At 33.1% G+C, this 25,002-nt stretch overlaps 1 protein-coding gene across 3 annotated transcripts in view; it reads left to right on the top strand.

Annotated features, from left to right (window-relative positions):
- Positions 1-25,002, top strand: part of Atp13a3 (ATPase 13A3) — a 77,792-nt gene that overhangs the window by 11,420 nt on the left and 41,370 nt on the right. For all 3 annotated transcript variants that reach the window (XM_071615198.1, XM_071615197.1, XM_027936045.2), the window contains 11 exons: positions 10,830-10,926; positions 12,622-12,795; positions 13,822-14,004; positions 14,245-14,315; positions 17,535-17,615; positions 18,786-18,855; positions 20,303-20,437; positions 21,065-21,137; positions 23,166-23,297; positions 24,473-24,652; positions 24,807-24,964. In XM_071615198.1, the coding sequence (XP_071471299.1) occupies positions 10,876-10,926; positions 12,622-12,795; positions 13,822-14,004; positions 14,245-14,315; positions 17,535-17,615; positions 18,786-18,855; positions 20,303-20,437; positions 21,065-21,137; positions 23,166-23,297; positions 24,473-24,652; positions 24,807-24,964 (1,308 nt within the window). In that variant the 5' untranslated portion in view covers positions 10,830-10,875. The remainder of the gene's footprint in view (positions 1-10,829; positions 10,927-12,621; positions 12,796-13,821; positions 14,005-14,244; positions 14,316-17,534; positions 17,616-18,785; positions 18,856-20,302; positions 20,438-21,064; positions 21,138-23,165; positions 23,298-24,472; positions 24,653-24,806; positions 24,965-25,002) is intronic.

The following is a 25,002-nucleotide window of genomic DNA, read 5'->3' as shown; positions in this document are numbered from 1 at the left end:
GGGGACAAAGTTATATCTTTCTGTTTCTAATATAATAATGAACATGGCATATATGCTCACTTAATCCTTACAAGTGAATTATTTTTATAAAGTAAGAATTTCCCGCTACTTATGCTGTATTATTAGATAGTACTTTTTCAAAATGTAGAGGAGATAAATAAATCTGATCAACTGTAGCTTCATAGAAATGGCTTGTTAAAGAAACCTTTAAAATGACTTTCTCTTGCCTGAAGTAAAATGACTTGTGAGATCCTGGCAGAGATGTTTTTAAGGTCCATATATCTTCAACTTAGGGAAAGTGTTAATTGAAATAGAAAAATCTTTTATTCACAAATCTTTTATTCATTTTTTGCTAAGTACTATACAATTAGACAAAAAGCTACTATTTTGTCTCATGATGACAATCTTACCATGTACGTAGGGTATTTGTGAATAAAAGTCATGTATGTAATAAAAGTGATAAAGATGTATGCAAGAATGGTGTAGTACAGGCAACATTAATTCTTCATATTAATCCAAATACAGGTAATTTTTATTATCGTTTCTAATTATAACTTATTTTGTTATAGCTATCACATTGTTTTATAACATACAAAAAAGTGTAATTATACAAAGGCCTCACTTTACAAATGTAAATACAGTTTTGGTTTGGTGTATATTGGATACAATGGTCTTCCTTAAGCCTAAACACAGAAACAAAAGCATGTATTATAAGAGAAAGTCTAAGATGGGAAGTGATAAAATGGGTATTGAGTAGAGCTTTGTTAAAATTTAGCTGGTATCCTTGTAAAATTTCCATGTATTCATTAAATTATATTATGTCATGCTTATTGTTAGGAGCTGACTTGAAGTTTTAAGTTTTGCATTCAAAGAGTTGTCACATTCTGGTTACTGCAGTTGAAAGATTTAGATATTTTTATTCTTTTTTTTGTGTAAATATTTATGTGGATATTAAATTGAGGTGGTTCAGTGTGTAGAGTCAGGATTTTATGTATATTAGGGTACATTTTATTTTCATTGCAAAAGGTAGAACTGCTTTTGAGTCACAGGTCATTCTTTTTGTTGTGGATGCTACAAAATAATGTTCAGAATGCTAGCTCTTCTGTTCCTGTTTCACAGCCTTTGAAGCACACTATAGCCCTTAAGATGGGTTTATCAGTCTCTTTATTTAGCATCGGTAAGTATTGGTTAATTATCAACAAAAAAACTATAGCTATGAAACAAAAGGGACCGTTCCTTCTCTCATTCTAGTAGAGGTGTCCCAGAAGACTTAGTGTAGTTTTTTAACTCAAGAGTTATATATGTTACAAATGTTTGAAAGCACCATTGAAAGTTCAGTTGCTTCAATTTCTTCTATTCTTATTTAGTTTTTGTGAATTCTGAATGATACTTTAATTTCAGCTTTTTAATTGGATCCTGCTAAAAGTGACAAATAGAATGAAGTAAATAATTAAATTAAAAATGTATTCAGCTGGGCACTGTGGTACATGCCTTTAATACCAGGGACTGGGGAGGCTGAGGCAGGAGGATCAGAAGTTTGAGGTCAGTCTCAGCAACTTGGCAAGACTGTCTCAAAATAAAATATAATAAGGGCTGGGGATTAGTTCAGTGGTAAAGTGCCCCTGGGTTCAATCCCTGGTACCAAAAAAACAATATCATTAACAACAACATTATTGAAAACAAAATTGACCAAATTACCAAAACAGCAACAACAATAACAATGACAACATTATTCAAAACAAAATTGACCAAATTATATTGATATAGTTTTTGCATGTACAAATATGTAACAATGAAACATACTATTGTGAATGATCATAATGAACCAATTAATTTTTTTTGAATTACTAAAAATTGAATGTATTATTTAGACTTGTTTGTTTGATGTTTTACTTGGGTAACAGATCATTCTCTAAATCACCTTGTGAAATAACCTACTTCTTAGTTTTAGGCACACACATAGATTATCCTTTTTTAGAAAAACTCAAACCTTACTACTCAGTTAACTAATTACAGTATTATTGTTATATAACTTCTGAAAAGTTCAGGTTTGAAGCAAAGGTGGGTTGGAGGTTTGGAACCTGTTGAAGCCAGCTTATCTTGTTATAGGAAATGAGATCTGACCACCTTTTAATTTAAATTAAACACCATTCTTTTGAATGGTCCTTAATAAAAATTTTATAATGTGAAAAGATAAATAAACTTTCAAACATAATCATTATGTTAAATTTCGTGAGAATTAATTCTGATAGTTTCACTTTGTCCTGTATTGCCTTTTTTTTTTTTTTTTTAAACACAGCAAGTCAAGTTCATTATAAATTCAAGGAAGGGTTTGGTTAAGCACAATAGCCTATAAGCTCCTTGCTATTAACATCAAGACTCAGGCATGCACTGTGGAATTGGAACTTCAGAGAGCTAGCAAGATAGTATTTATTCAAATAATAGGATCTCTACCAGTGACAGATCTTTTGAAACCCATTTAAAATTGGTGAATTAATTCTAAATTAATTCTAAATTTTAAAGCCTTAATCATTTTGAAAGCAGTTAAAACAATTAAAATAAATATTTGGAGTAGAATTCTCATTTGAATGAATTTTTATGCTTAGTTTTATTTTCAGTAAGAGTCAGATTTTGAAAGCCCTATTAATATCAACAGTTGAGAAATGATGATATAATGCTATTGGTAAGAAAAATTTCTTTATTTTCTGTGATTTAAAAATTGAATTGTTTAGAAAATACACCAGCAAACTACCATAGTTATACTTTGTTTAGTATATTTTAAAAGTTTGCTATTCTTCAAGTAAGAATCTAATTAGATATATGATAGAATGGTATTTAATGTGTATCCTGATAAGCACTGTTTAAAATATTTTAGGATATTTTATGTAATTCTTTATTTTTATGGAGTCATTGATAATTTTTATGTACATGTACATGTTTTTAAAATCTTAATATGCATTTATAATATACCTATGTTTTAAATAAGTAGTGGTACAGTTGTCTCATTGAAGTTTTCTAAAAGATTATGTAAAACGTGAATTCTTGACAATTTCCTATCAGGTATGTATAATATGCTTAAAGTGAATAATTGGTTCTTAGAGCAAATTTAATATTTAAATTCTTTTTAGCACTTTTACTTTGGCGAAATTTGATAAGACTTAAGAATTTTGTCTTAAAAAGCAACTGAATTCTGGAGAAATAATACTCGTGAAATGAGTGATAATTATAATATGGTCAGTAATTGTATTTAGAAAAGTATTAAAATAAGATTGCTAAGGCTGTAAATTGTGGTAGCTCATTTAAAATAATTGTATTTCTTGGTAGGTTTTTTTTTTAACTATTGAAGATGAGAATACAGTTATGCTGCACTAAGGTGAACTCATTCAACATATTTAGAGAAAGTTTTAAAATATAAATACATAAGCTTAATGAAAACATTGAATTTTAGTGGCATTTCATTTTCTAAAATGGTGAAAACCATGTTTATTTATCTACTGGTGAGGAGGTTATTGTAATGAATTAAGACAGATAATGCCTGGAATGTAGCAGATTGAGCAGTAGATTTGGGACTCCATAGGCAGATTTCTCAAGATTTATGTCCCCTTATGCCAGGAATAAATGTCTTCAAAAAATTTTGTTTTCTACCTGAAAACTTCACTAGGTAGCTTTTGTTTTACTTATTAAAAAAAAAAAAAAAAGCACTTTTGTTATGGGCAAATTCTACATGCTAAAATGTAGAAAGATTGGTATAATGAACTCTCATGTACCTATTCAGTTTTTAACTCAAATTTAGCAGTTGTCATTTTATGACAACTTTAATCTCTAAAGATGAGTTTATTTATTTAAATTTTTTTTTATTTGGAAGCAACAGAAAAGGTGGTGTATTTAATGTAAAGTTGTTCACAAAGCTCCTTGATTAGCCTTCTCATATCTGCAGATTCTGTTAGAGAATTTGTCTCTCTTCATATTCCTGGGTAAATTTGGATCTTCCCCAGCTCTTTGTCTTTTAGATGTGTCTTTCTAGAAATTATTAATTTTAATGAATCTAAAAAGATCATCTTTGGACTTCATCACCTTTTCTCTATTTTTGGTTTTTATTTTATTGATTTCTTCTCTGAACCATCCTTCCCTTTTAATGCTTACTTACTCTCTTTCCTCTACTGTTTATTATGGTGGTAGTTGTTGGCCGAGATCATGACCTTTCTTCAGACATTGGAATTTGTTGTTATAAATTTCCTCTAAGTACTCTTTTAGTGGCATTCCGCAGATTTTGGCATGTTACACCTTCATTTTAATTCAGTTCAACATACTTTGTATTTTCTACTTTAATTTCTTTGGCCTGTGGGTTTTTAGAATTTTCAAATTGTCTTTTCCTGTTATGGTTTCTAATTTAATTACATCATGTTAAGTACATGCTTTGTATGACTTGAATCTTTTTTATGTTCTAGAATGTGGCCTTTCTCTGTAAATGCTTTGTGTATGTTAAAAGAATGTGTATTGTGCTGTAGTTGTGTAGAGTTTTATGTAAATGTCAGGTCCACTTGATTGTTGTTTAAATCTTATATGTTCTGTTTTTGTAATTTACTATCAGTTATTGAGAGGAGTATTAGGAAAATCTACAATAATTCTGAATCTTTTCTTACAGTTTTATCTGGTCTTGCTTCAGATATTTTGAAGGTCTTAAGTGCATACATTTTTAGGATCATTATTTTATCTCCATGAATTGACCCCTTTTTCATTTCAAAAGACTACAATAATCACTCCAGATTTAAAAAAAAAATTAGTTGTAGATGACTGGAATACCTTTTATTTTATTTATTTATATTTTATGTGGTGCTGAGAATTGAACCCTGTGCCTCACATGTGCTAGGTGAGTGCTCTACCACTGAGCCACAACTCCAGCACCAGATTTGTTTTTAAATGTATTGGCATATTGTATCTTACTTTCTTTTACTTTTAACCTTCTTGTGCCTTTATATTTAAAATGCATTTCTAGGACTGGGGATGTGGCATTTGCCTAATAAGTGTGAGACCCTGGGTTCAATCTAACACTGCACCACCACCACCACCACCACCAACAACAACAACAAAAAAAACCAGGTTTCTTTTTTTTTTTTTTTCTTCTATGTTTATTTTAATTTTTATTTATTTATTTTTTTAGTCATACATGACAGTAGAATGCATTTTGATATATAATTCATACATGGAATGTACATACATCAATCATATTGTCTATTCTATTCTGCTGCCCTACTCCTCCCCTCCTCTTCTATCCTTTCTCTCTATCCAATCTAATGTGACACTTTTTTTCTTTTTCTCATTACAACATCATGTATGTAATCTGTATAGCAATGAGGTTCTCCTTCCATCTTCTGTGCAACTCCCCTTCTCCCTCTTTTCCCCTCCCACCTACCTCTCTTCCCTATTTAGTAGTAGTCTTCTTCTCATGCTCTTCCTCCCTATCCCGTTTTGAGTCACCCCCCTTATATCAGAGAAGACATTTGGCATTTGTTTTTTTAGGGATTGGCTAACTTCACTTAGCATAATCTGCTCTAATGCCATCCATTTGCCTGCAAATGCCATGATTTTATTATTAAAAAAACCAGGTTTCTTATAGGCAGAATATGGTTAGGTTAAGGCTGTTTGGTCAAGTGAGGTTTTTTTTTTTTTGAACATTTTGATTATATGTAGTATTTGGGTTTATTTTGACAAAATCATACTTGCAAGCAATTTTATTGCAGTCCCCATTCTTCCCCCTTTTCCTCTTCCCCATCCTACTCTCTTCTAAATTTCTAAATATATGTGAATATAACATGATTTTGTTAAATTCATTTCATTTTTCTTCCCTTTTTTCTTTGCTCCTCCCTCATTCTCATTCTTCTCTACCAATCTTCCCTGTATCGTTAAGGTATTCAGTCCCCAACCCCCCTCAGCCACACCTTCTTTCCGTGATTTTCTGAGCCCTGGCTTTCAATTGCATGTTTCTTTTTATGGTTCCATTTGATCATCTTTGTTGGTTTTTTGGCTATGAGTCTTTGTTTTATTTTAGTGCCCAGCTTAGAGTTTATAGTATACATTTTTAATTTACCACAATCTACTTTCAAGTGATAATAAACTTTTTGGTATATTCTGTGAGCATTTTATAATAGTATAGTTGTTTCTCCCCTTCTTCTTTGTGCTGTTGTAATGTCTATTTACCTACATAGTTACCTGTTTCTGATGCTCTTCATTCCTTTGTCGTCTGTGTTTTCATTTGTTGTCCTTTTCTTCCCTTCCTGCTCGAAGGACTTAACACTTTATTTAATGTAGGTCTGTGACTTATGATCACCCCCTCCCAAGTTTTATGTCTGAAAAATCTTTATTTCATCTTCAGTTTTGAAAGATATTTTTTCTGGGCATAGCATTCTCTTAGTGGTTTCACTATTTGGAAGCTACTGCTTTGACAGATTCTATCTTATATAGGACTATAATGTACCAATTTAAAAAAAACAGTCTTGTTGTGGTAATTTTCATTTGCATTGTTTTGGACAAGAAGGATAACATCTTATTTGTCTTGTTATTAACATGTCTATTTTCCTATAATTAGATGATTTTTTTTCCCCATGACTCTTTTGGGAGAAGTTTGACATTACTTCTTAATGTTTCTTTAGTACTTTATTAGTTGAACTTCTTGGCTCTGTTGGTTTGTAGTTTTCATCTAATGTGAAAAAATTTGACCATTACATTATACATTTTTGGGTCCACCCCTCTTCTTACATGTATATTAGCATGCTTCTGCCCCACAGCTTAGTAATGCTGTGGGGTTTATTTTCCCCTCTCATCTTCTTTCTCTTCATTTTTATTTTTGAATAGTTTCCACTATAATGTCTTCAAGCTCATTAATTCTTTTTTTCCTTTTGCAGTAATCTAATCTGCTGTTGATCTCATGTAGTGCATTTTCCATCTTGAACATTGAACTTTTTTATTTGCAGTTTAATTTTGTTCTTTCTTTATTCTTTGGGGGCAGTACTGGGGATCAAACCCAGCACATGATAGGCAAATGCTCTAACCACTGAGCTACATTGCTAGCCATTTTAAAATTTGAAACAGGGTTTTCCTAAGTTGTGTATGCTGGCCTCAAATTTGTATCCCTCTTGTAACCTCACAAGTAGCTGAATTACAGGTGCGCATCACCATACCTGCTTGGTTCTTATTTTATGTCTTTGATGTCTACTTTACATGTTCTGCCTTGCTTCTCTGAATATATAGAATACAGTGACAATAGTTGTTTTAATATTCTTGTTTAGATTCTAACTTTGTCAGTTTTGGGTCCTTTTTTGGTCATTGAATTTCTCATTATTGGTTGACTTTTTTTTTTTCTAATGACTTTTAAGTTGCGTTTCAGTTCAGTGCCAAACATTATGAATTAATGATGCAAATATTACTGAACTTTGTTCTGTTAGTTTAACTTGGAAACAGTTTTATTCTTTCATGCTTATTATTTTCTTTTTTAAAATTTCATTTCAGGTCTTATTTTTAAGCTTTATTAGGCAGGAATAGAGCAGTTTTTGTTCAGGGCTAATTTTATCCCAGTATTGTAGCAAAAATCTTTGAATACTCTTCCCTCGGTTACTTTTTCTTTTTATTGAGGATGGAACTCAGGGGCACTTAACCACTGAGGCATATCCCCAGTTCTTTTTGTATTTTATTTAGAGACAGGGTCTCACTGAGTTTCTTAGGGCCTCACTAAGTCGTTGAGGCTGGCTTTGAACTTGACATCTTCTTGCCTCAGCCTCCCCAGCCTCTGGGATTACAGGCAGGCACAACCACTTGTCCTCATTTACTTGTTTTTTTTTTTTTTTTAAGCTGTTGATAGAACTTTAATGTTATTTATTTATATGTGGTGCTGAGAATTGAACCCAGTGCCTCACAAATGCTAGGCATGCGCTCTACCACTGAGCTACAACTGCAGCCCCCTTATTTACTTTTTGACCAGTGAGGTTTTCCTTTCTGGTTGGTGGGAATGGGTACTATTCCCATCCCTGAATGAGCAGTGGTTTCCCCCCCTTAGTCACTTTGAGTTGTTCTTGTTCTGGCCTTTGTTAGTTTTCCTTATAAGCTCTGAACAGTCCTTAGCTGAAGACTAGAGTTGGGGGAATCAACCATCTTGCCGACCTTTGGAGTTCTTTCTTTGTACAGATCTGTCTTTTTTTAGAGATGTGACCTATAAATTGAGTTCCTTTGATGCCTCCCCAGACTCCCAGCTTTATCTCACTGCTCTCTTTGGTTTCCTTGTCCTCCCTTTTTGTGGATAAACTCTTCTCAGTTAATAAACTGGAACAATCGTAGAGCTCACCTTGTTTATCATTTCCCTTCATTGTCCAGTGCCCAGTTCATTGAAAACCATTATATAGTTTGTCCATTTTCTTGTTGCTGTTTTAGGCAGCTGGGCAAATCTGATCCTTGCTTTCCATCTTGGTTGAAAACCAAAGTCTCTCTATGTAAAAAAATTCAATTCCTTTCCTCAGGAAACATATAAAGGTGGTGGAAGTGGGAAATGAGGATCAAAATTGGCTATCAAAAATGACCCCAAGAGGACCCCGTCCTAGTACAGTATCCTTTAGTGAGAACAGTGTTGGAAGAGAGGGCTTTTGCCTTATCCTTTGAAGGTTGACATGTGTGATATTGGACTATACCCTACACATTTAGATAGTGACTATTGATCTTTTTCACAGGGAAAAGAAGTTGGGCTCACTTAATCTTTCCATGGTCTACAGCAGCAGGCATAGACTTTGAGAATAACTGCCACTTCAGGTCATATTGATTTGATGGGTCACTGTTACCATAGTGGAACACCTTTAGTAGTATGTTTTAGGGGCCACACAGTGTCCTAGATTGAGAAGAAATTCTTAACTGAATTGCCAAAAGAGTTTTGTGTAATTATGTGACTTACTATTGGAGAAGTTGGACTTTTTCAATGTCTCCTTTTCTAGTGTGGCACCAGGTCTGATATTTTTATTATTTGGTTAATGAGGTTTCAACAGTTGTATTAGGGGATTATTTTAAAATTCTGCATTTGGCTTTTATTTGGCAATTTGTTATAAGAAACAAATAACTTCTGTTATCTTAGTACAAATGTCTTCCTCAGGTCTTTTATTCAGACAGGTGCTTTTGAGTTCCTGACATGTGTCAAACCTGCTTTATAATGAATAGAGTAGTAGTCAAATATAGAATCTGAAATGTGGGGGTGGGAAATAGTCCCACTGTGTTCTGTAAAGATGAGCCTGGATGCTAAAGAGCTTTTGTTTCTGTTTATCAGTTTGTACCATATTATGAGTTAAAACTTATATTTAAATATAACTGATCTCTGTGGGGGTTTGCTTCCAGGATTCCTGTCAGATACCAAAATATGAGAATGCTCAAATCCTTATATCAAATAGTGTTTTATCAATTAAATGGGAAAAGTATCTGCATTTAACCCATGCATATTCTCTTGTATACCTCATATCATGTCTAGATCACTTATAATAGCTAACACAGTACAAATGTTATATAAATAGTTGTTATGCTGTATTGTTTAATGAATAATGATTCAAAGTCTGTACATGTTCAGTACAGATCCAATTTTTTTCTCAAGTATTTTTGATGCTATTGTTGTAATTAGCAATGGTAATTTTAGCAATGATAGGTAAGCCATGTTAATAATAGCTAGAGGGTTTTGTAACCATGGGATACAGAAAACGTGTAGCTGTATATCTAACATTTGATTTGTAAATAAACGGAAAAATGTATCAGTAGGCTCAGTGAGTTTTCTTGCCTGACAAGTTTCATGGATAGTCAGAAATAATCACAAGTTTGCTTAGTAGACTTGGATTCTGACAGGGGAGTCAACTGAGTGCTTTCCAGTAGGAATATGGCTACCCTAGCAGTTGACTCTTGGCCAGTGATTCCCATTTGTGTAATAGATGCCCAGCAAATATTTGTTAGGTGATTAATAACCTGTGAAAAGTTTTGGGTAGGTTTTAAAATTGGTACATTACTTCACAATAGTTTAAGAAATAAAATTTAGTTCTGTGAAGTATTTTAGCTCAAGGTGGTTAAAGTAGGCTACTTTCCTGAATCTAGGGGATGAACTTTTGCTTTTATTTATTTACTTATTTCCTTATTTATTTCTTGCACTACTGGGGATTAAATCCAACGTTTAATGCATGCTAGGTAACTTTACTCTGTCACGGAGCTACATCCCTAGTCCTGTTTCTGGGGATTGCACAAAGAAGATTCTGTGTAATTGCTCTCTGAATTTTAGTTCTGTACCATGAGCATAAATTAACTAATGACATACTGAATTTGATGATGTTAAATAAGGCAGGTTCACAAACTGAAATACCATTGGAACTGTCATTAGAACCAGCTAGCATTTTAATGACTAGGAGATCAGATGAACTTTAATGCATGTATTACAAGAAATCTCCCATCAGCAGGTGTTCATCATTGCTTTGGAGGTATTTAAATTCTTTCAAAGTATTTTAGAACTTTTTTTTTGGGGGGGTGGGGGGAGGTGTACCAGAAATTGAACCCAGGGGTGCTTAATCACTGAGCCACATCCCTAGCGCTTTCTTATTATTTTTTTTTTTTTTTAATTTTTAGACAGGGTCTCACTAATTTCCTTAAGGCCTTGATAAATTGCTGCGGCTAGCCTTGAACTTGCAGTGCCGCCTGAGCCACTCAGATTATAAGCATGCACACTGTGCCTGGCTTTTATAGAATGCTTTGATGGTATAGTAGAAACTTGATAAAGTCTACTAAGATTAAAAATAGTTCACTGACATTCTTTTCTTTCTTTCCATCAGTTCTTCAGTTGTTGTGAAGCATAAGACCTTTCAAACCACTGTAGATATGGACAAAGAAGAAAGGAAGACTATCAACCAGGGTCAAGAAGATGAAATGGTAACCACCTTTCATAATTTACTTGTGAAATATGAAGAAGTAATCTCTTCCATTTATTATTCTAAGGAGTAGAAAAGTACAGTTATGAAACAAATCTAAATCAGTGAGTTTCTCTCCTCATGATGTTCTTCAGTTGGTATTATGTAATATCTATATTTGTTGTTTTCAGTATAATTCCTTTTTTTTTTTTAACCTGTGAGCTGCTCAAACTTGGGAAAAGAAGTATGCTTTTACATTTGGTGATTTGATTTGGTACATTAACTAATGTTTAAATATGACTCCAAATGAAGATTTGTAATTTTGATTTTAAAATTTAAAAATCAACTTCATAAAAACAAAACAAACAGAAAAACCCAACTTTAGCTGCATGTGGTGGTGCACGCCTAAAATCCCAGTGGCTTGGGAGGATCGAGAGTTCAAAACTAGCCTCAGCAATTTAGTGAGGCCTTGAGTAACTTAGTGAGACCCTGTCTCAAAATAAAAAATAAAAAGGTCTGGGAATGTGGCTTAGTGGTTAAGCGCCCTTGGGTTCAGTCCCTGATACCCCAAAACAAACAAACAAAAAACCCAAACCAAAACAAAACAACTTTTCATGCTGGAGACATAACAGCTCAATTGTAGAGCTCTTGCTTAATGTGCAAGCGCTCTACAATTGAGCTGTTATCCCCAAGTTCAATCCCGGCACCACAAACAAAACAGAACAAAAAATGAACTTCTCAACTCTTTGGTGAAGTGCAAGTGGAAATATGCCAGATAAGATATAAGTTTTTCTATTATGTGTAAATTTCAGATAATCAAGAAATAAACCTTTAGTATTACATATACCCAGAATGTTGCATGGGACCAGCAAAGTTATTTGTTGCTTATTTGAAATTTTAAGTGTAAATAGGTCCTCAGCATTTTAATTTGCTATGCCTGGCAACCTCTGTGTATGTGTGCATTTGTGTTTCTGTTTTAACGGTAATATTTAAAATAATTTTAGTCAGGGGTCTAGTTTATCCAATTACAGTGTTACTGAGACATCAAATTACTTGGGAAAAAATTAAAACCTACATTATCTAGATGCAGTGTGATATTCTGGATTATGTCCTGGAATAGGAATAAGATGTTAGTGGAAAAACTTGAAATTCTAATATTGAGTTTAGTTAATAGTAATGTAGCAGTGTTAATCTTTTGGTTTTGACAAATGTATCAAGATGTTAACATTAGGGTGAAGTTGACACAGAAACTCTCATTTTTGTAACTTTTCTGTAAATAAACTACCTCATAACTGTGAATTCTTGAAGAATTATTAAGACTTGTAAAAATTATAATAAAAATGGGAGTTCATAACCCACTTGAATCAAAGTGTGAAATATGATATGTCAAAAACTATGTAATGTTTTGAACAACCAACAATAAAAATTAAAGAAAAAAAAATTATAATAAAATATACTTACTATGAATATACTGTGTCAGTGGAAAAGAACTTATTAAACATCAAATACCATACCATAAATTATAAATAGCCAATTTAACTTTAAAATTAGTTAATTTTATTCATAAACTTGTCAAGAACAAAATATAAATTATTGATTGAGAAAATATTTACTATTTATGTGACAAAATATGTGCTTGGGATGAAAAAGCATTTTTTAATTCATTTGTCTGCTGTATAATTTGATAATTAATCATCTGATCATTGTGTCCATACAGGAGATTTATGGTTATAATTTGTGTCGCTGGAAGCTTGCCATAGTTTCTTTAGGAGTGATTTGTACTGGTGGGTTTCTTCTCCTCCTCCTATACTGGATGCCTGAGTGGCGGGTGAAAGCAACTTGTAAAAGAGCTGCAGTTAAAGAATGTGAAGTGGTGCTGCTGAGGACTACTGTAAGTCCATATATTGACTGATAGCTGCTTATTTGAGGAATAAAATAATGGTTTTGTATTTACTTTGTTCAAAACCATGCACGAATGGAACATTAGGGGGAGGTGCCAGAATATAATGAATTTTGAGTATGGTATTTCTAAAGTATCTGTGTTTAAAGTGAATATTATTAGAGTGATTAGAATTTAAAGGAATCTTTAAAATGGTCAGGTTTCTCCCCTTCTTTTATAGCTCTTGATGCCCCAAGAGATTAGAAACTAGTCTGACCCTTTAGGACTCTCTGGGCTGTTTCTCATTTAGTAGGCCAGCTGCTTATCTACTGTGTGATGCTGCTTTATCTCAGACTATTTTGGTTGGTTTGTTTGTTTTTATCTTAATTTGAAGCATTTTAAAAAAGGTTTTAGTTTCTAATGCTCATGTACAGATGCGTGAGTAGATTAAGGAATTAGTTGTGATCTTTCATGGAGTATATTGATGTTTGTACTGGTGAAATGTGTCATAAAATTTGTGAGCAATGAAATATACTTCATGTTTGAATTTATTCATCTTCTTGTAGTTTAACATTTAGTGAACAGGAAATTATGTTTTTTTTGCCAGGTACCATGGTGCATACACATAATCCTGGCAACTTGGGAGGCTGAGGCAGGAGGATTGCAAGTTTCAGGGCAGCCTCAGGAATTTAGTTAGACTTTCAGAAACTTAGTAAGACCCCCATCTCAAATAAAAAGAACTGGGGATATAGCTCAGCAAAACATCCCTGGGTTCTATCCCTAGTACCAATAAATAATAAGTAATGAAAGAAAGAAACAGACAGACAGATTAAAAAAAAGCCTGGGGATATTGCTCAATGTTGAAACAGCTCTGGGTTCAATCCCCAGCATGGGGTTGGGACCATTTGGGTTGGGGAAGCAGGAGGAGAAATTATGCTTTCTTAATTAGAGGTGAGTAAGTATGTACAAAATGGAAATTAAAAACACAGGCAGTCATACAATATACATAATTGACTCTTTTTCCCCTTTTTTTTTAAGGATGAATTCAGAATGTGGTTTTGTGCAAAAATTCGTTTTCTTTCTCTGGAAAATCATCCATTTTCAAATCCAAAATCTGTAACTGATAAGATTTCAAATGGCCATGCAGTTCATTTAACTGAGAATCCTGTTGAAGAGAATAGTCATGAGATGAGTAAATATTCACAGACTCAGACACAACAGGTACTGTGATCTAGTGTCCAAATTTCTTTATAAACTAGAATTGTGAATATTTTGTGCTATCATATGTAACTTATAGGATACATATTTTGGGTTTACTGTTATTGCTTGAGATAAATTTATATGCATATAAAATAAAATCTCTATCACTAAATGTAACAGTTTAGGTGTTCCTTTAAAAAAAATTACATGTTACAACAAACGATGATATGCTTTGATGTAACATTTATGTATGTTCTACAGATTCGTTATTTCACCCACCATAGTGTAAGATATTTCTGGAATGATACCATTCGCAATTTTGATTTCTTAAAGTAAGTATCTTTCTTTTTTTGGACTATATTAAGAATTTTCTGAAAATGTTCTAAGTAGAAAAGAATCTATTGTAATTTTACATAGAATTGAAGGGATTTTTATTGCATAACTTTTATTCATTTGTTCATTAACAACTTCTGTAGTTTCTTCTTTTTTTTTTTTTTTAACCAGTGATTGAACCCAGGGTGCTTAACTACTTAGCCACATCCCCAGCCCTTTTATATTTTATTTTGAGACAGGGTTTCACATAGTTACTCAGTGCCTCATTTGGGTTGCAGAGGCTGGCTTTGAACTTGAGATCCTCCTTTCTCAGCCTTCTAAGCCACTGGGATTATGGGCATACACCACCATTCCCAGTTCCTCCCAGTGTTTTTGAAGACTCAGTAATTTTTTTTTTTCATCCCTACCTGTAACTTGTATTGGGTAAAATTTACATAAAAGTTAGAAGCAGTATGATACCAAAGTATTCCCAAGTCTGAGGTCTTTTGATTTTCACCTCAAAGTGATTTTTTAAAAAATTTTTTTATTGTTGGTTGTTCAAAACATTACATAGTTCTTGATATATCATATTTCACACTTTGATTCAATGGGTTATGAACTCCCATTTTTACCCCGTATACAAATTGCAGAATCACATCAGTTACACATCCATTGATTTACATATTGCCATACTAGTGTCTGTTGTATTCTGCTGCCTTTCCTATCCTCTACTATCCCCCCTCCCCTCCCCTACCCTCTTCTCTCTCTACCCCCTCTACTGTCATTCATTTCTCCCCCTTGTATTATTTTCCCCTTTCCCCTCACTTCCTCTTGTATGAAATTTTGTATAACCCTGAGGGTCTCCTTCCATTTCCATGCAATTTCCCTTCTCTCTCCCTTTCCCTCCCACCTCTCATCCCTGTTTAATGTTAATCTTCTTCTCATGCTCTTCGTCCCTACTCTGTTCTTAGCTACTCTCCTTATATCAAAGAAGACATTTGGCATTTGTTTTTTAGGGATTGGCTAGCTTCACTTAGCATAATCTGCTCTAATGCCATCCATTTCCCTGCAAATTCTGTGATTTTGTCATTTTTTAATGCAGAGTAATACTCCATTGTGTATAAATGCCACATTTTTTTTTATCCATTCGTCTATTGAAGGACATCTAGGTTGGTTCCACAGTCTTGCTATTGTGAATTGTGCTGCAATGAACATCGATGTAGCAGTGTCCCTGTAGCATGCTCTTTTTAGGTCTTTAGGGAATAGACCGAGAAGGGGAATAGCTGGGTCAAATGGTGGTTCCATTCCCAGCTTTCCAAGAAATCTCCATACTGCTTTCCAAATTGGCTGCACCAATCTGCAGTCCCACAAGCAATGTACAAGTGTACCCTTTTCCCCACATCCTCGCCAGCACTTGTTGTTGTTTGACTTCATAATGGCTGCCAATCTTACTGGAGTGAGATGGTATCTTAGGGTGGTTTTGATTTGCATTTCTCTGACTGCTAGAGATGGTGAGCATTTTTTCATGTACTTGTTGATTGATTTTATGTCCTCCTCTGAGAAGTGTCTGTTCAGGTCCTTGGCCCATTTGTTGATTGGGTTATTTGTTATCTTATTGTCTAATTTTTTTAGTTCTTTGTATACTCTAGATATTAGGGCTCTATCTGAAGTGTGAGGAGTAAAGATTTGTTCCCAGGATGTAGGCTCCAATGGAGGAAGGATAGCATCTTCAACAAATGGTGCTGGGAAAACTGGAAATCCATATGCAACAAAATGAAACTGAATCCCTTTCTCTCGCCATGCACAAAAGTTAATTCAAAATGGATCAAGGAGCTTGATATCAAATCAGAGACACGGCGTCTGATAGAAGAAAAAGTTGGCTACGATCTACATACTGTGGGGTCGGGCTCCAAATTCCTCAATAGGACACCCATAGCACAAAAGTTAATAACTAGAATCAACAAATGGGACTTACTCAAACTAAAAAGTTTTTTCTCAGCAAAAGAAACAATAAGAGAGGTAAATAGGGAGCCTACATCCTGGGAACAAATCTTTACTCCTCAAAGTGATTTTTTTAAAAAATTATGTCTAAAACTTGTTTTAAATAGATTTATTCATGTAGGTGGTGCTGGGAATTGAACCTAGGGTCTTGAACCTGCTAAGCAGGCATTCTACCTCTGAGCAGCATATGTAGCCCACTATGATTTAATTAGAGGATCTGAATTATTAATTTCTGATTTGTTGACAGTCCCATCCAGTTGTACTTGAGGACCATACTAATATACAGAAATAGAAATTTAATTTTACTATTTGGATAAAGAATGAAATGTTGTCAGATGTGTTATCTTTGGGTAGCATACATTGGAGTAATACCTTAAAATTTATTTTTGCCCAGGCTGGCCCCAAATTCTTGAGCTCAAATGATCCTCCTGTCTTAACCTCCTGAGAAATGATGGAGGGACTATAGGTATAGTTCAGTGATAGAGCACTTGCCTAGCATGTATAAGACCTTGGGTTTCATCCCCAGCATGTGAGTGAGCATATGTGTGTGCATACTCAAATGCACATATAACTTTTAAGAAAGTGGAAATGGATCGAAATTGAATATATGTAAGATTCTGTTTGCTGTGGAGTACTGTGCTTATATCTTAGTTAAAATAAAGATAAATAAGACATTTTGGGGAAAATTAAATGTTAGTTGGGTCCCATTTAAGATTTTTACAGATTTTAGACATTATCTATGACTCATAAATTGTGTACTTCTAACCTATGCATTATTTAGCTCAGGGAAGGATTTGAATTGATTCCTTTCTGAAGATGGTAGTCTATGAATAGGATTTCTTAGTTTGATGCTAAAGGTATAAAGGAGAAACTACAAATAGAAAGTAAAAATAATTTAATCTTTAGTTTGGAATTCTCAAGTCAGTTATGCTTAATCTTAACTTTTATTATTGACTCTTATAGCTTTTGCACAGCCTTAAAAGGATAATGGTGTTACATAAACAAGAATTTATGTGAGAAATGCATTGATTAACTTATTTGTTATGTTTTAGACCATTCATAATTATTTATGTTAAGATTTTGAGATTTTTAATTTTTGTTTTTAAATTTATGCTAAGCATTTCTAAGAAGATTATAAGGAAGTTACACTTTTAAAATCAGCCATGTAGAAAAATGAGACATTAAGAAATTTGGATATTTTAAACTTTGTTTACAGTGAAAACTTTGGATTTATTTAGGGGGCTGGATGAAGGTGTTTCTTGTACATCAGTTTATGAAAAACATGGTGTGGGACTGACAAAAGAGATGCATGCCAGCAGGTAATTTTTATCCAACTAAAGTTAGATCTGTTCTCAAAATTTTTAAACTTAGAAATATATATGTATGTGTATGTATACACACACTCGGTCCTTTGCCTTGTGGTACATATTAACAGGTGTTTAAATACTACAGACTAGTTGTTGAGAACTTACATTTCATTTGAGTAAAACTGTCTCAGTTTTAATAATTATAAAAATGTTAAAGCTGATGTTGAAGTTGATGTACCCAAAGTTCCACAGTATTTCCTCAATTCTAAGGTGCACATTTTTTCCCATTTTAATATCTCTAAAATTGAGCCATTCCGTCTAGCTGTTTGAATGTCATCCTTTGCTTGACAGAAGATTTATCTTTCTTGATCATATATAAAATAGTGGTGTATCTTGTAAAAGGATAACATCTTAGATTTTCTGAAATATATTTTCAGATTCACACAAGGAAAATTTGTAAAATGAGAGTCCTACTCTTTCATGTTATTCTGATAAAGCAGGAAATATACATATTGTATATTTTATACTTATTTGTGAAGTATGCATATTGCTTATTTTAGATAAATGCCATTTTCAGATTATAATAAAAATTTTATTGTATTTGTGTAGCTTTTTTTTTCAAAGAGTTGGAACAAAAAAATCAGACTTACACTTTCCTATAAAATGCAAAATTATTATATAGAAGGTACTATAAGGAATTATCTAGAAGGATTTAAGGAACATTTTAAAAATATTTTTTCCTTATAAGTCAAATGTACAATCTTTTGAAATATATACTCAGTACAGTATTCTTATTAGAGGAATAATATAGGATTCCTTAAATTTATTTAATCTCTTGTAAAACTTAATTGTAATTCAAACTTTGTTAAGATCTGTTGCCTTCAAGGATGGAGAAGAGATCCTTTTGCTTATTGATTATTGACTAGTGGGATTATTATCAACTCACATGTAAGATGTGAATAATGAAATGAAACACTATAGTTATTCAGGATTGACATCTTTGATTTAAATACAGTAGGTAGAGAATTTTTTTCATAGAGAATTTTAATTGAAGCATGTTTTTTAAAAACATAAATTTAAGAACAGTCTGTGGTTTGAATCTTATCTAATGCAATCTTTCCTAAATTATACTGTTATTTCATGATACAGTGTAATACTATTAATTCTATTTTCCTGTTACAGAAAATTGCTTTATGGTGTAAATGAAATTACTGTGAAAGTGCCTTCTGTTTTCAAGCTTCTAATTAAAGAGGTAAGACCGTATAGAACTCAACATTTGTGATCAGTGAATTTGTCTATTAAGAAAGGGTCACAATTAAGCAATAGAATATTCTTGGTTTCTGTTTGCTAACTTTGCTTGCCATTTTACAATGGAAAAAACTTGGCAGAGAAGAATTTGGGGTATGAATTTTTTATTTTGTTTAATTTTGTTTTTATTGAGTTTTTTTAAATTTTTAAAAAGTTGCACATGTAAATCTTTTCCTGTGTTACAGATGTAATACCTTTCTTCCTTTTTAAGAAAAAATTGTCTGTTTTCTTCACATGGTATTTCATGGTACATTATTGGAGACTAAGCATTGTACCAGAACTTTGAAAATCAGCACATGACATGTATGATTCTTGATCTTGAGGAACTTGCACTGTATTCTGGGAAGAACCATGTTAGTGGTTATTGTGATGAGGGTTTGTTTGTGCCATTAGAAGCATGAATAAAAGATAATGGGCATGTCAAGGCCGGGGATACAGACTAACCAGCAGAGGAAGACTTGCCTGCCCTATTTTTTTCTGGCTTTTTTGTTTTGAAAGCATTTTTTCTGCTGTTTTTTTATCTACAAAATTAGAATAAGTTCTTTCTAAATATCTCATGGTTTTGAGTAAAGTGGAACTGTATATATGAAAGTGCTTTGAAAAGTATAGAATCAGTGTTAAGACATCAGAGAGGTTATTAATGAAATTGATAAAATACCATGAAATTTGGTTAGATGAATTTTATTGTCAGGGCTCCCTTATTTTTATTCAGGATTTAATCCTTAATTTCCTTTAAGAAATAAGAATAGTTTAACCAGTATCTCCTATTTGTTTTCCCTTTGAACTTTGACCTTTTGACATAAGCAGATTTGTTACATTTGATAAAAGTTTTGTATCTTTACAAGTACTGAAAGGCTGGTTCCACAATTTTCTTTTTTAAAAAATAGTTTTTTACTTGTAGATGGGCACAATACCTTTATTTATCTTTTATTAGTCCAGAGCATATTAATTATTGAAAACAAATGTATTTTATTACTGAAGCAGAATGCAGAACAACTATTCATATACTTTAGCTTTTTCTATGCAAATCATTTAAATCAGGCCAAATTCTAGTAATTTCTTGGTAAATAAGCATACCTATAATCCCAACAACTCAGGAGGCTGAGGCAGGAGAATTGCAAGTTCAAAGTCAGCCTGGGCAACTTAGCAAGATCCTATCTGAAAATCAAAAAGGGCTGTAAATATATCTCTGGTACAAAGAGTCTCTGGGTTGGTTTAATTCCCTGTACAGAAAGAAAGAAAGAACATACTAATATACTGCCCTACTCTTTAGAGTAATACATGTTGTCCTAGGCTACTACAGAGTTTATCCCATATCTGGTTAAGGTTGAGAATCTACATGATTGTAAATATGTCATTCAATTTACCTTTCAAAAAAATTTTTTTTTTAGGTTCTCAATCCATTTTACATTTTCCAGTTGTTCAGTGTTATACTGTGGAGCACTGATGAATACTATTACTATGCTCTAGCCATTGTGATTATGTCCATAGTATCAATTGTCAGCTCCCTATATTCCATTAGAAAGGTAAGTCAAAATTTATGGTTTTAGAACTATATTTGTATTTTATGATAACCCGATAAAGGTATGGAATAGTATTTGATACAAAATGAATACTCAATAGTCATTATTTTAGTTTAATGGATTTATAAGCCCTTGTGCTTTTTTTTTTTTTTTTTTTTTTTTAAGGTTAGGGAAGCTAGATTTGTTTTAGAATTAGATTATCTACCACTTGACTATTGGAAATCTAGTTGCTTGTCACAGAGTGGAATACTGAAAGGCTGGTTCCACTATTTTCTTTCTTTTTTCTTTTTTTTAATAGTTGTAGATGAGCACAATACCTTTATTTTATTTTATTTTTATGTGGTGCTGAGGATTGAACTCAGTGCCTCATATGTGCAAGGTAAGGTAAGTGTTCTACCACTGAGCCACAACCCCAGTCCCACCACTATTTTCAGAACTATTGCAGAGTACTTCTTTTTTTTGTTTGAGATAAAACAGTGAATGATCCTTCAATCACTGATTCTTGACATTTTTATAAAGGTGGAGTACTACGTATTTATCATATTAATGTGCCTTATATTTTAGCATTCTTTCTAGTGTCTTTACAAGTTGATTTATATTGGCTGTTTTAAATTTCTTTTCCTCTTTCAGCAATATGTTATGTTGCATGACATGGTGGCAGCTCACAGCACTGTGAGAGTTTCAGTTTGTAGAGTAAATGAAGGTAGGTATTTCAGGTGACTATTAAGAATTTTTTTAAAATGACCATTAAGTGCTAAAGTATAAAATAAATCCAAATTATACATATACATTCGTTTTTTAAAAGAGGTAAAAATACGTGTTTGGATTCCTGAGTTTGTATCTAATTCCTTCATTTATGTAAAATTTAAATTTTCTTTTTCTACAATACAAAAAGGTAGTGTAGTGTAGGCACTATGCGCTCTAGGGATTTAGTCTTCTTGGAAAGACAGATGTTAAACAGTAACAGTAAGTTGTGATAAGTGTGCCAGGTGTAATGGTGCACACTTGTAATCCCAGGGACTCGGGCTGAGGCAGGAGAATTACAAGTTTGAGGACAGCTTGGGCAACTTAGTGAGAACTTGTTTCAAAACAAAAAGAGTGGGGGCATAGATCAGATGTAGAGTGCTTGCCTAGCATGTGTTAGGCCCTTTGTTTGATCCCTAGCAACATACACACACAAGTAACACACAGTGTGATAAATGCCATGATACCTAGATACTGCAGGTATCAGGGATAGCTTCTTTGAGGAAGTGATTTTAAGTGGTGACTATTTGAATTGGCCAAATAAGATGAGAAATTGGTAAAGTGAAGGACAGAGAGGGAGAGAAGAAGATTCTAAGTGCCTAAAGGCCAGAAATTGCAAATTGTGTGGTCATTATAAGAGCTGAAAGAAAATCAGTGTGGCACATATAGTAAGTGGATGATGGGCAAGGCATGTTAAGGAATTTGAACTCAATCCAACAGTAAGCCATTGAAAGACTCCTTTGTGTGGTCCTGATGTTTTGTGGTACACTGAAAAGAACGGAATTTTAAGTAGTGCTAAAGCTTTAAGAAAAATAAAGTCTTATTTTTATTTTTTTGTACCAGGGATCGAACTGTTAACCACTGAGTCACAATCCATTTGCTTTTTTATTTGGAGACAGGGTCTCCCTGAGTTGCTTAGGGCCTCTAAATTGCTGAGGCTGGCTTTGAACTTGCAGTCTTTCCTTCCTCAGCCTCCTGAGCTGCTGGGATTACAGGCGTGCACCATCATACCTGCCAAAGGTCATGGTTTTAAAATAAGGCTTTTATTATAAAAAATGAATTAAATATCATTCTTTAAAAGTTGTTTAATCAAAATTTAAACTTACATCCTTTTTTAGAGAAGTATTTGTCATATAGACTAATATTGCAAAACAATAGTGTTTTTCCTCACCCATCTTTGTATTCGAACTAATGTGACTCTCCTGCAAACAATATTAAATCTGGGGGGCTGGGAAATGAAGAAATAAGAGGAAGAGAGAATGCTTAAATATTAGGTGACTCAAGAGAAACCTCTTGTCCTTTGGAAGATCTTTTTAAAAAGTGTTTAGCTAATTTAGGTTTTCAAGGAAATAATACACTAGGTAAAATGTTATAATGCTTAATTTATTTAATAAATTTAGTCATATTTAAAATAATATGTAAAAAGACTAAAGAATATTGAAGGCTGTGAGACATTAGGGTTATAAATAGTATAAAAAGAATACTGGAACTGGTATTCAGAAATAGTCTATGGATATATCTTTCATGTGCAAATTTTCAAATGCTGTATATTTTACACACACATACCACACATAGAAGAATATTATAAAAATACTCTTTAAAATATGCTGAATTTTTAATGTTTTCATGTCAATAGAAATTCGAGTTTGACCTGTTTCAGTGACTCTTCTGTATAGATGCATTGTGTTTATTTTCTGAGATGGATGGATGGATAGGTTATAGCTAAAATTGATCATTCACAGGTGTCGTGAATATTAAAGTGTACAGGCACTTGTCATCACCTGTACACAGTTTATCCTGTCAGGAGACAAACTGACACACCCATGCTTTGTTGGTTTAATCCTATTTCTCAAAACATTGGATTTATGAGTATTTTTGTGTTAACACTAAGATCAGGAGACCTTTGAATGGATCATTGATTTGTTTGCCCTGCTTTTATTTCAAGTTGAAGGATATTCTTTTCAGATTTTTCTTTCTTAAAATTCAGAAATAGAAGAGATATTTTCTACAGACCTTGTGCCAGGAGATGTGATGGTCATTCCTTTAAATGGAACAGTCATGCCTTGTGATGCAGTACTTATTAATGGCACTTGCATTGTAAATGAAAGCATGTTAACAGGTGAGTTAAACTAAACCAATAAAATTGTATCAATTGTTTATAACTGATACTAACATTAAATAGTTAACTGTTTAAACTTTTAAAATTAACTGTCATGTATATCTTTTACTCATAAATGTGCGTAGACCAAATTCTGCAAAATACTTAACTGTGATCGTAAATAACCATGCTGGTATTGGCTATGTGTCTTGGCCTGTCTCTTGCTATTTTTTTAAAATATTTATTTTTTAGTTTTAGGTGCACACTTTATTTTACATTTGTGTGGTGCTGAGGATCAAACCCAGTGCCTCATGCATGCTAGGCAAGCACTGTACCACTGAGCCACATCCCAGCCCCATCTCTTGCTATTTTTTGACATAAGAAAATGGTTTATAGTAAGGAAAGAAGAAAAGTCCTTTGCCTACAGAAAACATAACATATTTGCCTCCCTGTTTGTTGTGTAAAAAATGGGAATACATAATGATTTATATTTTTGCTAAACTGGGGAAAAGTAAAAGTAGACTACCTCCAGACCATAATCTGGAGGTAGATATTTATATCTTTTTAAATATGTGAATGTAGTCAGTTTGACAAGAAGATGTTTCTGTATAACCTTTAATACGCTTTAATATACAGTGCCTCCTTTGAACCAAATATATAAATGGTACAGAGAACTAAATTTTGAAAAGAATTTGGCTGTTAGTGATGGCTTGGGATAAACCCCAAACTCCTCATTTCTATCTCCCTTGCCCAGATGCCTTTTCCTTACGTGTGTGTGGCGCGCGTGCGCGTAGGGGTTGGCTAGCCGTGGATATTCATATTATAGGGTATTTGAGGTAACAGTGCTTTCTAGTTCAATTGTTAGGGGTATAAGAACAGGTGCTGGGGTATTGCAACTACCCTGGTCATTTTCAAAATTATTTGAAACTCAATAGCACTATCATTTCCAAATATGGACGAATACTACCTTTTAGTCACAGATCTCTTTCTGGAATTTGTATGGGAGACAAAACTTTATTTCTAGGTGACACAGTTCAGAGAAAAAAGGCTAATTAATTCAGCTGTAATTCTTAACAACTATTGTAAGCAGTACTCTAGTATTTATAGTATTTCACAATTTAAGGTTTTTATGTTTGGTACTAATTCTGTGAGTGCTTTCATTTAATTTAATATAATCTATGATATTTTTTAAATAGGAGAAAGTGTTCCAGTGACAAAGACTAATTTGCCAAATCCTTCAGTGGATATAAAAGGAATGGGTGAGGAAATATATAGTCCAGAAACACATAAACGACACACTTTGTTTTGTGGAACGACTGTTATTCAGACTCGTTTCTACACTGGAGAGCTCGTCAAAGCCATAGTAGTTCGAACAGGTAGAAAATACATCTCTTGTATATTTTAGCACGTTTGATACCTGTTGAATGTTTAAAAAGATTGTCTGTCTGGGAGATAATTGTTATTTCTGTATAAAAAATATAAGTAATTTTAATTTCTTTCTTTCTTTTTTTTTTTTTTTGTGGGGGAAAGGATTTAGTACTTCCAAAGGACAGCTTGTTCGTTCCATATTGTATCCCAAACCAACTGATTTTAAACTCTACAGAGATGCCTACTTGTTTCTGCTGTGTCTTGTGGCAGTGGCTGGCATTGGGTTCATCTACACGATTATCAATAGCATTTTAAATGAGGTATGTATGAGGGCTCTTACTAGGGTTGATCCTTAACT

The sequence above is a fragment of the Marmota flaviventris genome, chromosome 8 (assembly GCF_047511675.1).
Source record: "Marmota flaviventris isolate mMarFla1 chromosome 8, mMarFla1.hap1, whole genome shotgun sequence".
Lineage (NCBI taxonomy): Eukaryota > Metazoa > Chordata > Mammalia > Rodentia > Sciuridae > Marmota > Marmota flaviventris.
This window is presented reverse-complemented; position numbering and strand designations above follow the sequence as displayed.